This window comes from Falco cherrug, chromosome 7, assembly GCF_023634085.1.
Source record: "Falco cherrug isolate bFalChe1 chromosome 7, bFalChe1.pri, whole genome shotgun sequence".
In the NCBI taxonomy this organism is placed as follows: Eukaryota; Metazoa; Chordata; class Aves; order Falconiformes; family Falconidae; genus Falco; species Falco cherrug.
In genome coordinates this window covers 3,548,229-3,563,357 of record NC_073703.1, presented here as the reverse complement: position 1 = coordinate 3,563,357, position 15,129 = coordinate 3,548,229, and the positions used below count along the sequence as shown (strand labels likewise).

The 15,129-nt window shown below is 56.4% G+C and overlaps 1 protein-coding gene across 4 annotated transcripts in view; it reads left to right on the top strand.

Annotated features, from left to right (window-relative positions):
- FRMD5 (FERM domain containing 5) overlaps positions 1 to 15,129 on the top strand; it is a 112,673-nt gene that overhangs the window by 92,956 nt on the left and 4,588 nt on the right. For all 4 annotated transcript variants that reach the window (XM_055717081.1, XM_055717083.1, XM_055717084.1 and 1 more), the window contains exons 5-13: positions 1,807 to 1,904; positions 3,886 to 4,009; positions 5,029 to 5,116; positions 7,579 to 7,667; positions 8,781 to 8,844; positions 9,577 to 9,668; positions 11,623 to 11,697; positions 12,407 to 12,475; positions 12,622 to 12,728. In XM_055717081.1, coding sequence (XP_055573056.1) covers positions 1,807 to 1,904; positions 3,886 to 4,009; positions 5,029 to 5,116; positions 7,579 to 7,667; positions 8,781 to 8,844; positions 9,577 to 9,668; positions 11,623 to 11,697; positions 12,407 to 12,475; positions 12,622 to 12,728 — 806 coding nt within the window. The remainder of the gene's footprint in view (positions 1 to 1,806; positions 1,905 to 3,885; positions 4,010 to 5,028; positions 5,117 to 7,578; positions 7,668 to 8,780; positions 8,845 to 9,576; positions 9,669 to 11,622; positions 11,698 to 12,406; positions 12,476 to 12,621; positions 12,729 to 15,129) is intronic.

The window sequence follows — 15,129 nt, the reverse complement described above, 5'->3', positions numbered from 1 at the left end:
GGCCTCATCTCACAGGCCAGTGCTACCTGGGAAACTCCCCTTTCCAGGGGATATTTCCAAGGCGTAGGCAAGGCTTTGGAAAACTTGTTTGGCACCTGCTGAATGTTTCTGTTTGTAAAACCAGCTCGAGTCTGAAGACTTTCCCTGCTTAAAGGGAGCAGGGTTTCTGGGGCAGGGGGCATGAGAGCAAGGCTGGGAGATTGGCAGGGTGAAGCCTGTTCAATTATGCATTTGTTTCGAGGCCTGTGCTGGGGAGGGGCTGGTGCAGAGAAAGTCTTGTGCTGGGAGAGAGTGGTGGGGGTGCTTGCCAGCTGAGCCTGGGGGTCCCCATCCAGGCTGGCCCCATGCAGGTGTGCCCAGGCAGCAGCAGGGTTTGTCACCCGGAGCACTGGATGCCCTGACCACCGACCGCTGAGGCTGCTGGTGCTTGGGAGAGGGTGGTGGGAATGGGGAGCAGAAGACTGTTCTCCTTCCCACGAATAAAACATGAGCCTAGCTTTGGGACTGCAGTCACCTCCTGCCTCTTCTGTGCCCTGCAGCTGATGTGCATGTGGAGCTCTGCAGCCCAGCCGGGCTCAGGCTGTCTGCCCAGGGGCTGGGGTCAGGGGCTGACAGCCCCCCACAGCGTCAGGGTGAGCCCCCTGTACGGGTGACCTGCCCCTGCTTGCTGCCGTTCGAGGTGTGCCTGCAACTGCAGCCAAAACCTGGGCTTAAAATTCATTTTCCCCTGGACTCATACACTTTAATAACTGGATTTCTCTTTAATATATTTTATCTGTGGAAATTAGTGGTTTATCTCATCATAAATACGGATTTGAGAAATGAAGCATGACTGAGATATTGCAAAGTGCAAGTGTGATTATTTAAACACGTTTCTGAGCACTCCAATTTCCATTTTGCTCCTTCACTCTATGGCTTAGGTTTTACCATGAAAAGGTTTTCCCAAATGCATTGCCACATGACTCAGCCAAAACTGTTACTTAGGTTTAAATTTATTCAAATATGTAATTTTCCAATATAGAGTTTATCTTTTCGCTGGGCTTTGGTGCATGGAGATAGAGATGGGTGAGCACATGGGCTAGCTCGCTCTAAATGATGTGGTGTTGATCACTGGCGAGCATGGAGGAGGGAAGTGGGTGCATATGCAGAGACCTGGAAGGATACAGTAAGTCTGGGAAGGAGAAAATCATGTTACAGGGAAGCTGAGCAGCCAGGCGAGGATGCAGGACCGGGAAGTGCAGCAGACTGGTGGGCTTAGGACCACAAGACCCCCTTCAGAGCATCGTCCCTGGGAACCTCAGCCCCTGGCAACTTCGTGATGGGCTGGGGTGGTTGCAGTTGTGTTCAGACACTGCTGTCCAAAACAGGGTGAAGCATCGTCGCGGGGGACTCGGGGGCTGATGGGCAGAAGGGACCAACACCCTTGTCTATGAGATTCCTCCTTTCTGCAAATGTGAATCTGCATATCTCTGTGCCCAAGGGAGCTCTGCTGGAGCTCTGCCCTCAGTGGAGACCTCCATCAGCCCTTGGGTCAGGTGCCAGCCCCGGGGCAGGTGCAGTGTCCCTGTATGCTGGAGTAGGACTGGGACATGTAGATCTGGGCTCCAGCACCCATCCTGACTGGGGAACTGCCCAGTGAATAGCACTTGTTTGCTTCTAGGAAGAGTATTGTCTTGTAAATGGGCTGCTTGGAACTCACAGGAAAATGTTAGTGCAAGTGTCTCATGACAGATATTCCACATCTATATTGCCTGTTTAGGTCATTTAAGCTTTGCTTAACAAATGGACTGTCTCTTCTGTCCTCAGGTATTTAGTCTTCCTGCAGATCAAAAGGGATCTCTACCACGGCCGTCTCCTCTGCAAGACTTCCGATGCTGCTTTGTTGGCCGCCTATATCCTTCAAGGTAATGCTTTTTGACAAGATAAATTTGCTTTTCATGCTAAGTACTGATTACATTATTTCACTTACAACAGATCACTGCACCTAGAATACAAATGTCATCCTGCCAGTGCGGGGCTCATGCTTCAAGGCTGTGTTTGTGCCGTGCAGTGCTGGCCTAGAGGAGGGTGAGGACTGGTGTTGGGGTCTCAGCCACAGCAGCCACGCTGCACTGCCATCTGCTCCCTGAGCTGTCCCACCTGCATTTCAGGGCAGCGGCATCCCTGTGAGCATCTTCAGCCTGTGGCTCCTGGTTCTGTGCTTGTCCAGGCACAGAAGCAGCCCTGTGACAAAGCACTTCTCTCCGTGGCTGTGCACAGCCTGCAGTAACTCTGGCAAGCACCTGCAGTTTGCAGTTGCAAAGAGGGCTCCAGAGTGAAATGCAGTCTTGCTGATTGCTAGGATGGATGAAGACGGCCTTGGGTAAGCTCGTTGCTTGCTGCCAAGCACCTCGGCAAAGAAAGTGCTTTTGTCAGCAAGTTGCAGAGGCACTGGTGGAGTTAGGAGCAGGAGGTGGAAAAACCTCTGAAAACTTTCTGCCTGATCTGCCCTCCTGCCTGTTTTCCTGCCGACATGGCTCTGCCTGCTCTTCCCTCCCAACGCGTGGAGGTGGCCAGTCTGCTCGATGTGGTGCAACACCTGGGTGTTCAGCGAGGGGTCGTCAGGCTGTTTGGAAGAGCTGGGTGGTGCTGGTGTGATGGAAAAGCGTCTTGAAGTGCCGTCAGCACTGCGATGCTGGGGGTGCAAGTGGGCTTCCCTACCCAAGGGTTCTTGGCTCGCCACGATGCCAGTGTGGCTCTCTGCAGTCCCCCCAGTGCCTGTGCTCACATCCCTGGGATGAGCTGGAGGGATGCACCTCAGCAATCAAAAAAGACAAGTCTGAGCTCCAAAGCGTCTTGGAGTTATTTCACAGTGCCTGGTGTATTTCCTCCCTTTTGGTGTTTTAAGCAGGAAACATAAAAATTAATGTAACGTCTCCATTTCACTTAGGACCTGAGGCTGGAGGGAATTAAATGAGAGCAAGGCCCTTTCATCCCCCAGCGATGGTTGGCTGCCGGATTACTGTAAATCCCAGCAGGAGGGACCAGCTACACAGCCATGCTGCAGTGAAATGTCAGCAGGGATCACTGCTGGCCCCGGCGGGGTGCTGGGGGAGCGAGCTGAGCTGCCTCAGCCCATGCCGAGGAGAGAGCAGGGCTGAGCTCAGAAATCCGGCTGTTTTGGCATTTCTGCACCCTGGTCTCAGTGCTTGGGGCCACTGGGATTGTCCTGAGGACAGATCTGTAGCTGCATTTGCAGCTTGCCCAGGCTTGAAGCACGTTTTCTAGATGGGGGTCAGTCCCTGCCTGCAGCCATAGCAGGCAGCCCCGGACCCTGCTGCAGGGCAGAGCTGCTGTGTCAGCTGTCCCCGTGGTCACCCAGCAGCACTTCCCTGGGCTAGGTAAAGAGGGGAAGGAGCTTTTCTTCTTCGTGTCACTTTACAGACTTCCAACTAATTACATTTTTTCAAGGTGCAGTTGTATCCATAGGGTGAGCAGAATTCCCTCACTGCCCCGTTTGCAGCTGGCTGGGGCCGGGATGGGGATCGGGGGTGCCCCCACGATGCTCCGGGCTGACCACCCCAAGGTTGCCATCGCACGGACCCAGTGCAGCTCCTGGGAGGTTCTTGGCAAATAGCTTGAGGAATTAATAAATTTGGGACAGCGACCATCTGCTGCCGGGTGATTCCCGAGCAAACGATGAGATTAATTGGACACAGTTAATGTCTTACAAATGATCCCTCCTGATGGGAAGCATGGCTGGGTTGGAGCAGAATTTCTGGGATGCTCTGAGCCCTGTGCCTGGTTGCCACCAGCTCCGCTGCTGAGGCAGGTGCTGCTGGGAGGGGGATGCACACTGCGGTCTGGGTTGTGCTGCTGTTCCTGAATGATTCTGTCTCCCACCAGCCGAAATTGGGGACTATGACCCAGGGAAGCACCCAGAAGGCTACAGCTCCAAATTCCAGTTCTTTCCCAAACACTCGGAGAAGCTGGAGAGGAAGATTGCAGAGATCCACAAGTCGGAGCTGAGGTACAACTGGGGGCTTCGCTGAGCGGGAGTTTCAGCTGTTGTAGGGATTACTGATGCTCAGCTGATTTTTAACCCCGTTCAGGATTTTCACTTGTGCCACAGGATGTGTGCTTACCGCTCTTGCATGTCAGATCCAGCTGAGAGCCAGTGGTGCTCTTGGCAGTGTTGGTAGAAACAAAAATACAGAACAGAGTAGGCTTTGGGAAAGCAGGTCATTTGATGGCATAGAGGCATCACGACAGATCGCCTTGTGAGAGGAGCTGTCGTGTCCCACCAAACCTCTGCTTGCTGAAGGGAAAGCATGATGGAGCAGCCAAGGACAAGCCACAGAAAAGTGCAGACAAATAAAAAAAATATGCTGGCAATGCAGCAGTCCAGTCCTGGTGCAAAATCAACCCTGATCCCTCCTGTCCCAGGGAGGCCTGAGGGGTTTTGCCTGCTCCTGGCTGTTGGCTCAGCTGGCACGGCCCAGGGGGTCCCTGGTCTTCCCCAGCAGGATGGGGACAGTGACCAACCCCCCCATAAGTACCCTCCAGCCTTCAGCAAAGCCCCATTGTTTGTGGCACTGGTGGTGCCTCTAGGGCTGCCTCCTGACCCGACAGCGGTCCCTGGGGAGGACGGTGAGGTTTTAACCTCCTGGAAACCCAGCAGAGCTGTGCCCTTACGTGCTGTGGGCTGCTGCTGGGCAAGCTTCTCTTTCCTCTCCCCTGAAGAAATGCCTGTGCTGCATATACGGAATTCAGCCCTCAATTTTGCCGGTGCTCCTGAATTTTGGTCCTTTCTAGTGCTGCTGGTTCAGTGTGTTTCCTGCTGGATCAAGCTGGCAGGAGAAGAAAGGCTGGGTTCCAGTGCTGGTCTCCTGCTGCAGATTGATTGTGCTAATGAATGTAACGAGAACATGCCATGGCTGATGCCTCTCGTTGTTAACAGAAACCCTGTAGCCAAGGACTTGACTTTCACATTCATGTCTTTCATGGAATATTCTTTCTTTTTCTTTCCTATTTCTTTCCTTCCTGTAGTGGGCAGACACCAGCTACTTCAGAGCTGAATTTTCTCAGGAAAGCCCAGACTCTGGAGACCTATGGGGTTGACCCACACCCTTGCAAGGTAAAACAGTTTTCCTAATGTTATTGCTTGTGTTGGATTTCTTGCTCCAGCCAGTAACAGCCTGCAGAAGTACCAGTGACTGGTCCCAAATGCAGCCATTTGTCACCTGGCAGTGGGCTTTGGTGCTGGCAGAGCCGTGGTGCATGGGATATGCTGGAGCCGGCAGCTCTTTCCAGCCTTAAAAACCAGCCCCAACCAGGCATGTGCGCACAGAGGGGAGCGCGATGGGCAAGCGCTCCGAAATCCTTCCAGAGTGTACTTAGGGAGGCTGTAAGAAAGCATTTTCACATGCAGACAGCTATGAAAGACAGTGGCCAATCATCTTCTGCTAAAGCATGTAATTTGGAGGCAGTAACAAGGTCAGTAATGTGTCTGAGCAACCAACAAGCATTAATCTGCCAGAGACAGTCTATCACTTTGCTCTTCCCTGGCCAGTAATCCAGTTTTCTGTTTGAAATGCTTTTTATTGACTGTAGATGTCATTGCATGTGGCTCTCTCTGGTCCCTTATCACCCTGGAGATGGATGCGGGATGCAGAGCAGATGGAGAATTTTACTTTAAGGGCAGTGCCTCCTCTGTGGTCCCCTGGGGCTTTTAATTTAATTATGCCACATAAATACACAATTGCAGTAAATATACCTGGCCTGGGGTGCAGGGTGTCCCATTTACTGGCAGTCTGGTATTGTTGAAGGGGTTGCCAGGCTGGAGGAGCTGAATCACTGTGCCGGTTCAGCTTTCCTACGTTATCGGCTGGATTGGGCCATGCTGCCCTGGGAGTGGTGCTTGGTGCATCTGGCTTAGCACCAGTGCTGGTGGGGTCTGTGCTTTGCTCTTATTTCCCTGTAGGGTCCTGTGCCACATGTAGCATCCCCAGCCCCTGTCAAACCTCTGTGCCCCCAGCTCCCCATCCTCTCCCCCAGCATCCCCTATCCTTCTGGGGGCACCCAGCTCCCACCTTTCCCGTGACCATGGGAAGCTCAGCCCCACTCATCCCGTCCCAAAGCAGGAACCCCCCAAACCGCACAGCTTCAAGCCTGACACCTCGTTAATCTTCAGGCCGCAGCGGCTGCAGTGTTAGCCATAGTCAGGACAGGACTGATGGGTCGCTGTGTCAGTGGTGCACAGGGGCAAGCAGGGTCTGTGCCCACTGTGAGGGTACACCCCCCTGCCAAGACCCTGCTTCTCCCTTTCCTGAAGGTTTTCCCAGGTTTGGGAAAGAGCCAAAGCGCTTTGGGCAGCCCAGGGCATTACCTGTGGGCTGGTACTTGCAAAGATGTGCAGAAATCTTCCTTCTTCTGCAAGACAGGGCTGCTGCGTCTGAGACCCGAGTCTGGGGATTTACATCTTGCCTTGTGCAGAGCATTGGGTTGAGGTTCAGGGCTCTCTGCTTTTGGTCATCCACCCTTGACAGATTTAAGACAGATTTCTGATCTAATCTGAATTTTAAACCAATTTGTTCTCTACTCAGACTCAGAAGATCTTATCGCAACATTGGCTCCCTGCCACCTCTGCACCATGCCAGCAGAGTAACTGGGATCCAGTGTCCCTGGGTGGAAAGCAAACAGCAGAGAAGAGGTTTCGCCTCTTAATTAAGCCAGGGAAGGGTACAACTTGGAGCAGAGAGGGAGAGTTGTACCTCCAATATACAGAGAGCCTGTGCATGGGGCATCTCAGTGGCGAGCAGAGCTGCCCCATGCTATGCTTTCCCCTGAGAAAACATCGCAGACACCAAACATCACTCTTCTGCAGCTGCCCCTGTAAAATTCTCTGCCTGCTTTTCCTGCCCAGTGCAACAGAAATCCTGAGCCTGGCATGCACCACACCTTCCCTTTGGCTCAGCATCCTTCAAAAGCCATCTGACTGTCTGCTGGCCAAAAAAAAGTCAGGGCGAGTCTTAACAATTACTTACTGGCCGCAACTGTTTGATAATATTTTTTAAAATTCAGCATGTATCTGTTTTTTCCATGCACACCAATGCAGTTAACAATAGCTTCCCTGGAGTCTAGACATTATGATTAAGTTAAACTGCTGCCTTGCTCTGTACATGACACTAATTATTGGTTTTAAACTGTCTCAATGCCGCCCAGCTGCACTGGCTGTGAAGGGCTCTGAGGGAGTCAAGTGTAACGGGTTTTTACTGTTTCCTGGTTTAATTACTAGTGAAAGGTTTGGTGGGGCACTGCCTTCACTGTTTATTCCTATATGCGGACAGGGCAGCTGCATTGTAGTTTCTCCTCGTTAGCGCTGCTGGGCCGGCTGCCGTGTTCCGTGTTATTCGGCTGCGGGTTTTGCTGTGTGTGGAGGGTGTCACGGTCCTGGTGAGCCTGCCGGGAGCATCCTGCTGGCAGAGATGGTGTGGAGGATTCTGCAGCGCTGCTGCCTTTGGGGCGGAGGATTGCTTTTGATGTATAAGCTTTGCTGGCTTGGCAATATTTTGATGAGAAATTGTTGCTGTCTTCCAGGATGTGTCGGGGAACGCGGCGTTTTTGGCCTTCACTCCTTTCGGTTTTGTTGTTCTGCAGGGAAACAAGAGAGTTCATTTCATCAAATGGTGAGTTCCTGCCCCAGCATCGCCCATGGTGCCCTGCTTGCTTGGAGCCGCGCCGGCTGGCTCGCTTCTGCTCACGAGATGTGCATGGTGCTGCAGGGCAGGGGCCGTGAGTGCCCCACATCACCCTGGGGTGTTCGAGGGATGCTTGGGTGAGCCCCCACAGACAGGGCATGTGGGTGATGCCAGTGCCGGGGGCCTTCCCCGGGTGCTCACACTGCACCGAGTTAGGGGCGTGGTGTCTGTATGTGCATGACGGTGGTAAGTGCCCCCAGTGCCCCCATCTGAGCAGGGGACACAGGGGAGCGATGCTGCCGCAGCTGGAAAACCCATCCTGTGCCCCGCACATGCTTGCACCGGCACACCTGCATCTCAAGCAGGGGAGAAAACAGGTCATCTTCACAGTGCTGTGTGGTTGCTGCGCTGTGGGGCAGCGGGATTCTCCTGAGACCGGGAGAGCAGCGCTGAGCAGAGCCATGCTGCACGCTCAGGGTGTCACTTCTTGCTTTGTCCCACCCTTGGAGGAGCCCAGGAGCCTGGCTGCCTCCTGTGTGGCAGCTGTATGCTGGGCTGCCGGCTCCAGGGGCTTTTCTACCCTGGCCCCTAAGCCTGCTCCTGGTCAGCATGCAGCAGGGCTCCCCTGTGTGAGCTGCCCTCTCTCTCCGTTTGCTTTGTGGCCCCGGACTGTTTTCAACATTTGTCTACATTAAACTGCATCATCTGCGTGTTGGCTGAGTCCCCCAGAAGCCCCCCAGCCCCTCTGAAACTGGTTGTGTTGTTCCTTGGGTTTTGCTGCATCTCTGATTTTGGCCGGTGTGTCCCTTGCAGCTGGCATTGCCACCCAGCCCGTGCCCATGTGATGAGGTCCCAGTGACTCTGGGACACCGCACTGACTGTCAGCTTCCCCCCTTCCAGCTGCTGGTTTCTGAGCCAGGGTTCCTCTCACTGCCCTGTGGCGCCTCCCAGGGATGGAAAACAGGGTCTTGAAGCTGCCCCACTGCCACCCCCAAGCACCAGTGCTCAGCCCGCAGCTCCCAGTAAGCGCTTTGGCCGGTGCCGTGCCTGTGAGCCGGCCGGGCGGCGGTGCCTCTCACCTGCCTGTCCTTGTCCTTTCAGGAACGAGGTGACCAAAATGAAATTCGAAGGGAAGACTTTCTATTTATACGTAAGTCAGAAAGAGGTGAGTGCTTTCCCTTCCCATGGGACTTCCCGAGCGCAGCCGCGGTCCTTACTTCAGCAGGTTTTCCATGAGCAGCCTGCAGCAGCGTCACCCTGGGCCTGGTGGTGCAGGGACGTGGGCAGGGTGGCAGGGGCTGCACCTCGGTGGCAGCACTGGGGTCACCTCCCTGCTGCTGCTGGCAGCTTGCTCGGGGCGTTAGAGCCTGCAGACCCCAGGTGAGCCCCGGGCTGTGCCCAGGAGAGGGGCTCTGCCCTGAGCAGCAGCCTGGGACCTCCCACAGCTTCTTGCCGTGCCTGCGTGCCGCAGCCGTGTGCTACCTTTGGGATTGTTGGCGTTATTTGTTACCACCATCCTGCTCTGCTCGGTCAGCCCTGGTTAATGAAATCAGCCTGAAAAAACCTCTGGCTGAAATTGGCTCCCACGCAAGCCATCAGCATGATGTTTATAGCAATTTATTTCCGGGTATTTAAGAAGGCAGGGAAGCCAGAGGAGGTGGGTGGTAGGTCACTGGCACAGATGTCTGCCCGTCCTTTGTGCAAGGTGCCATGCCAGGGTGTCTGCTGATGCTCCAACATTTCCCTGTGTCCTGAGCGGCTCTGGAGGAGGATCTGCCCTGCATCAGTGCTGCTCCCCAGCTCCAGCTGCTCAGGCCTCCCTCCACATTCCCAGCGTTCTGCCTGGCGGGCATCACTCACTTGTTTCCCCTGCTGACTCCTTGTCTTTCTCCTTTAGGAAAAGAAAATTGTTCTCACATATTTTGCCCCAACACCAGAAGCCTGCAAACACCTCTGGAAGTGTGGGATAGAAAACCAGGCTTTCTACAAGTAAGTGCTTGGCCACCCGGGCGTGCGTGGTGGTGTGTTCTGCATCTCCCCGTGGGTCAGCACAGCACCCACCCGAGGGCTCCATCCAGGTACTGGGGCTCCGGCACTGGCTGTCACCAGCCACATGGCACCCCTGTCCCAGTGGCCCCGGCAGAGTCCCCAGCCACCAAAAGTACCAGTGCCCCCAGACTGGGGGCTCTGCTCCCACCCCTGCTGCACTCATTCCTCCACAGCAAACCTTTAACCAGGAGATTAAAACTAACTGTTTGGCGATTAAGCTTTTAATGCTGAGCAACCAGCATGAGTCCTGTCCACAACAGCAGATGTAGTTCAGCGTTTTCCTGGTTAATAGCAGCTTGTTCGGAGCTGGCCGCACTTGCAGATGCTCAGGTTTTGTGAGTGCAGCTTGTGCCCAGTGCAGGATGCAGCAGGGATGGACACTGGCGGAACTGAAGGAAGGTTTTTTGACCTAATATTCTGCGATGGATTTTCAAAATGGCTTTGCAGGGTCTGTTTGTGCTGAATCCTGCACAAAAATCCCCACTGAAGTCAAGCCAGTGCCCCGGGGCGCTTTAGAAAAGCCTGCCTTTTAATGAGGAAGGCTTAAAAACTTTCAGAAATAATCTGCTTCTAAGCTCTTGGGGAACAAGGTAATTATTCATGGGAAATATTCAAGGGACTGGGGAGGTGATGTGCAGTCTGGGCTGCACCTGTGAGCCTGGGCAGTTGGGGACAGTGGCTTGAGGGACCATCCCCGCCAGCTGCCAGGCTTTTGCAGGACTTCTGGCCTGGGTGGGGAAGGTGGTGTCGTTCCCCAGGAGCTCTGGCTCCCTGGTTCTTGGCCACCAAGGCAACTTTTCTGCCCCTGGTTTGGTTAATCGGGCTGTCAGACAGAAAGGGAGAGGTCACGGGCTGGATTGTCTGCCAAAAAACCAGGGAGGTGCCAGGTGGAACAATTTGGTTTTACCATCCTGCTCATGTTGTACTTAAAAATAGCCTGCTTTGTGCTTTGTAACGAGTTTTATTTTAATCAGCAAGATGTGAGATAAAGCGTGTGATGTATTCTCTTTGGGAATACTGCAATCAGCAGCTGCAATCAGCAGGTTTCATTTCTCATTATATTAACATGAAATGAAATTGCAATATTGCTTTACAAATCTTTTTATGATTAATCATGTCAGTAGATTACTGCTGGATTACACACCCAGTGGAGTGGACTGTAGGCTCAGCCGAGGTGCTGCTGGGCTCCTCCTGGGGCAAGGGGCCGGCTCCTGTGTGATGATGGGGAGATAGGACTGTCCTTCCTGGTGGCTTTACCTGCCACTGGCCAGAGTGACCCCAGTGAGTGCCAGCCCGCCTGGGACGGGCCTGTTCCCACACCCCTGCGACGCAGAGGTTTTGTTGAGGGTTTTAGCTTCTGGAGAGCTTCAGCCCTGTGCCGCTCCTGCGTGTGGGCACTCACTGGTGGCCCCAGGGACGTGGGCCCCAGACCCCTCCAGCCACTGGAGAAGCCATTGGCAGCAGGTTCATCCCAGAGCCCAGGTACGGTAACGCTTCTGCTGCCAGCAGGGACATGCTGTGTCAGTGGAGAGGGCTGTGGGGTGATGCCCTGATGGACCAGACGCTTGTGTCCCACCAGCTGGTGCCACCCCACCGCTGGCTGTGGCTTGTTTCATTCCTGATGGTATTTCACATCTCCGTGGCTTTGCTCCTGTAATTTGGCCTCGCTGGCGGCACGCAGCTCCCACCCTCTGATGCTGGGGGTCAGTCTGGTGGGGGGGATGCTGTACCAGCATCGGCAGAGCAATCTGTCCCCACCACCCATGAGGTGCACTGGAAACAGTGTCAGGCAAAGGCTTTGCCATGAAGCAGTGCCGGGGGCCGGACCCTGCCCAGGTGCTCAGCACCTGGCCGGTGGCGCAGGGTGCTCACGCAGCTCTTGGTGCCATTGCAGGTTGGAGAAGTCGAGTCAGGTCCGGACGGTGTCCAGCAGCAACTTGTTCTTCAAGGGAAGCCGGTTCCGATACAGGTAAATAATGACAGTAAGTAGCAGTTACTGGATATATTTTTCGGGTGCTCCTCTGGACGTGCTTTGGGGAGCGGTTCAGGGCTGCAGTGGGCTGAAGACTTGCTGAGGGTCCTCCTCTTGCAGTGCTGCTGCCTCAGTGAGGCCATCCCCACTTCTTCCTCTGTTTCACAGCTGACATCCCTCTCCCCAGCCCCAGAACTGCAGAGTTCTGGAGGGACAGGAGTGGAGGGGTGGAGTGGATGGGGAGCTTTGGGGTTTGGGTTTTGAGAACAAGGAGTGAGATGAATGAGCACGGTTCCTAAATTCCTGGGGGGTGTTACTCCTCCATGGCCCTGGCGTGAGAGCCTGGACCTGGGACCTCGTATCTCTCTGGACGAGAGACCCCAGCGCATCCCCAGATCCCCAGCTGCAAGGTGCACGATGGTGGCACAGGAGGGCCTGGGTGCCCCTGGTGTGTGTGTCCCCAAGAGGGGAGGTGACCCCACAGTGTCCAGCGTCTCTTGCCAGGTGAAGCAGCAAAATGTGGCAGCGGAGGTGCCAGCCCAGCCTTTCCCTGCTCTTCCCATCACCCTTCTTTCCAGCAAATATTTCTGTTTTCCCTTGGAGCCATGTGGAGAGCTCCCATAACCAGCCTGTGTGTGGGGGGAGTTCACAGCTCGCTGGTGCGGTGCTCGTGTCCTCACCGCTGCTGTTCTTAAACCACCCGCAGTGGCCGTGTTGCGAAGGAGGTGATGGAGTCCAGCGCCAAGATCAAGAGGGAGCCGCCCGAGATTCACCGGTAAGAGCCCGGCAGCAGCGGCAGGGTGCAGCCCGTGGGGCCGGGGCCTCCCGGGGGTTTGGTGCCCGGCTCCCCAGGACGGCCAAGGGAGCCACAGGACCGAAGCAGGAGAGCTGCACTGACACTGTCCCTGTTGTTGTCCCCAGGGCAGGGCTAGTGCCAAGCCGGAGCTGCCCCTCCATCACCCACGGCCCCCGCCTGAGCAGCGTGCCTCGCACCCGGAGGAGAGCCGTGCACATCTCCATCATGGAAGGTAGGGCACGGGGCGGCTCTTCCCGCCACTGCCGGGGCTCGGGACGGGGGCAGCCCCGGCACCGCGGACATGCGTACGTGTGGGCATACATATATGCGTCTGCATCCACATATGCAGACATACGGCACGCACAGAAAGCGGACTCGCACCTCCAGCTGGTTTTTGTAGCCCCTGGTGGGGGAAGGGAACGCTGAGGCAGGGGAGGTCCCTGGTGTGTCCCCCGGGTCTTACAGGAGGCTGGGCAGCGCCAGGTGTTGTTCTTGCGGCCACTTTGGCATCAATCGCTGAGCCCAGGCAAAGCGGAGGGCTGGTTGTGGGACAGAAGTTTCCAGTGCAGACGCAAAGCAGAGGAGAATTTCTCAGTCATGTTAGTTTAGATTAATTTGGAAATAACAGCAGAAGGCTGCAGGTTGCCCTGATAGCTCTGACCCAGGGGAGCGGGGAGCGAGCCCTCCTTTGAAGCTGCACTGGCAGCCTGGTCCTGCGCACGCCAGCGTGCCTCGCTCTGCTCTTCCAGACACCACGCTGGCTTGAAAGCAAAGCAGACCTGCCTGGCGAGGCGCGGCAGCACCCGCGGGGGCCCAGCAGGGCAGGCTGGTACTGCGAGCCACAGGGCCAGGGTCTGACCACACGCAGGCTGGTTTGCGAAAGAACTTTTGGTTGCCTGCCTGGGAGCTGCTCCTTGCCGGCCACTGGCCACCACCCATGGCTTGCCTTCGGAAATGCCGATTTTCTTCCAGTCTGCCGAGCTGGAGCACTTGTGCCAGCCCCTGGCCGCTGTCCCAGGGCTGGGCTGCACCTGGGAGGGAGGATTGGCAGAGGGCAAAATGCTGGGACCAGCCCTGGCACTGCCCCGCAGGTCTGGGGACAACACTGGTGGCTGTGGCTGTTGTACCCACTGGTGATGGCAGCGTCTGACTCCCAGTGACAGCGGTGGTGGAAAGCAGTGTGTGTGGTGGGTGCTGCTGGTGTGTGTCGGGGCCACAGGAAGATGCGTAGAAGTTTGGAAAACTGGGAAGCGGATGAGGGAATGGGGATGGCAGGGGGCGAGGCGGGGGTGCACGGCCAGCCCCAGCACGGCCGCCTGAGGTCCCTCGGAGGAGGAAGGGTGTTTATTTCCATTGAGGGAGCCCAGGGCTGACAGCCGTGCTGATTTTGGGGCAGAAGCGTGCTTGGCAGCCGCGCAGCCCTGCGTACAGGGTCACCTCTGCCACCCAGTTAAATGAGCACCCTCTCCCCCACGTCCCGCACGTGCTGTTGGGAGGGGGCGAGAGCAGCGAGTAGCCTCCCCTGAGGAACGGCGCTGAGCGGGCACAGCCTCCCGGCACCACCCCTGCGCCAGCAGCTGCCTGTCTTCGCTCTCCCTTCAGCTCGGTCCCGTGGAAATGCAGGAGCCCAAAATAGCCCTGACCCCGGGGCCCCAGCGCCGCTTGCGCCAGCCGCGCCAGTGGGGAGCAGCGGGCCCCGCGCCCCGTCGCAGTCCCTGCGGGTGCCCTGTGCCCCGGGCCAGGCCCACCGCTGCCCGTGCCGCCATGGTGAAGTGCCTGATAAAGATTAAAACCAAAGTCAGCGTCCACCTGCGGCTCATCAACCACTGCTGCCGGGAGGTGAGGGTCCGGGTGCTGGCGCTGGGGCCGCAGCTGCTGGCCCGGGCTCTGGGGGCTTTGCCGCTCCTCCCGGCTCTCCCCAGCCCTGGCTACGATGCTCCGCACGGCCCCGGGGATGCACCTGCACCAGGTAACGCTGCGCTGCCGGGCTGCGCGGGCTCTGGGCTCTTCTTCAGCAGGGGCGTCCCCGGGGGTCCCCACGGGCTCCACGTGACTGGATGTAGGAATGTGGGGTGCAGGGTGGGTGCTGTGGGGAGTGGCTGGGGTCTCCTGTGCTGGCTGGACCCTGGGTTGTTATTACCACAAAGCAGCTCCGGTTTTCAGGCTGGATCCAGCTTTCCCAGATTTTTTAGCTTTTTATGGCAGTCCCGTGGAGAAAGGAGGGAAGGGGGATGGTTGGGGTTTGGGGGACCAGCACTGCTCTGCTGACAGTGAGCCCTGAGCTGCTGCCACCCCAGCGGGTGCCAGCCCCGTCAGGGACCCAGCGGGTGCCGTGAGGGTCACATGAGCTTTGTGACACACGAGAAAACATAGCTGCTGGGGTGAGAACATGTTTATTCCTCCCCTGCGCTTAGCGCCGGAGCCGTGCCCGCAGTGGCACTCGCGTTAAGCCAAGCTGATCCCTAGGCATCTGGGGAGCATTTACAAGGCAGAGGCTGCAAATCCCCGGGGAACGCCGGCAGGATGGGCTCGGGGCTCTCCGCTTCACCCTTCGGCGGGGCGTGGGGCCAGGGCACCCAGTGACACCGTGTGCCACGGTGCTTTGGCGCGCTGTGCTCTCCCCACCTGGGCAT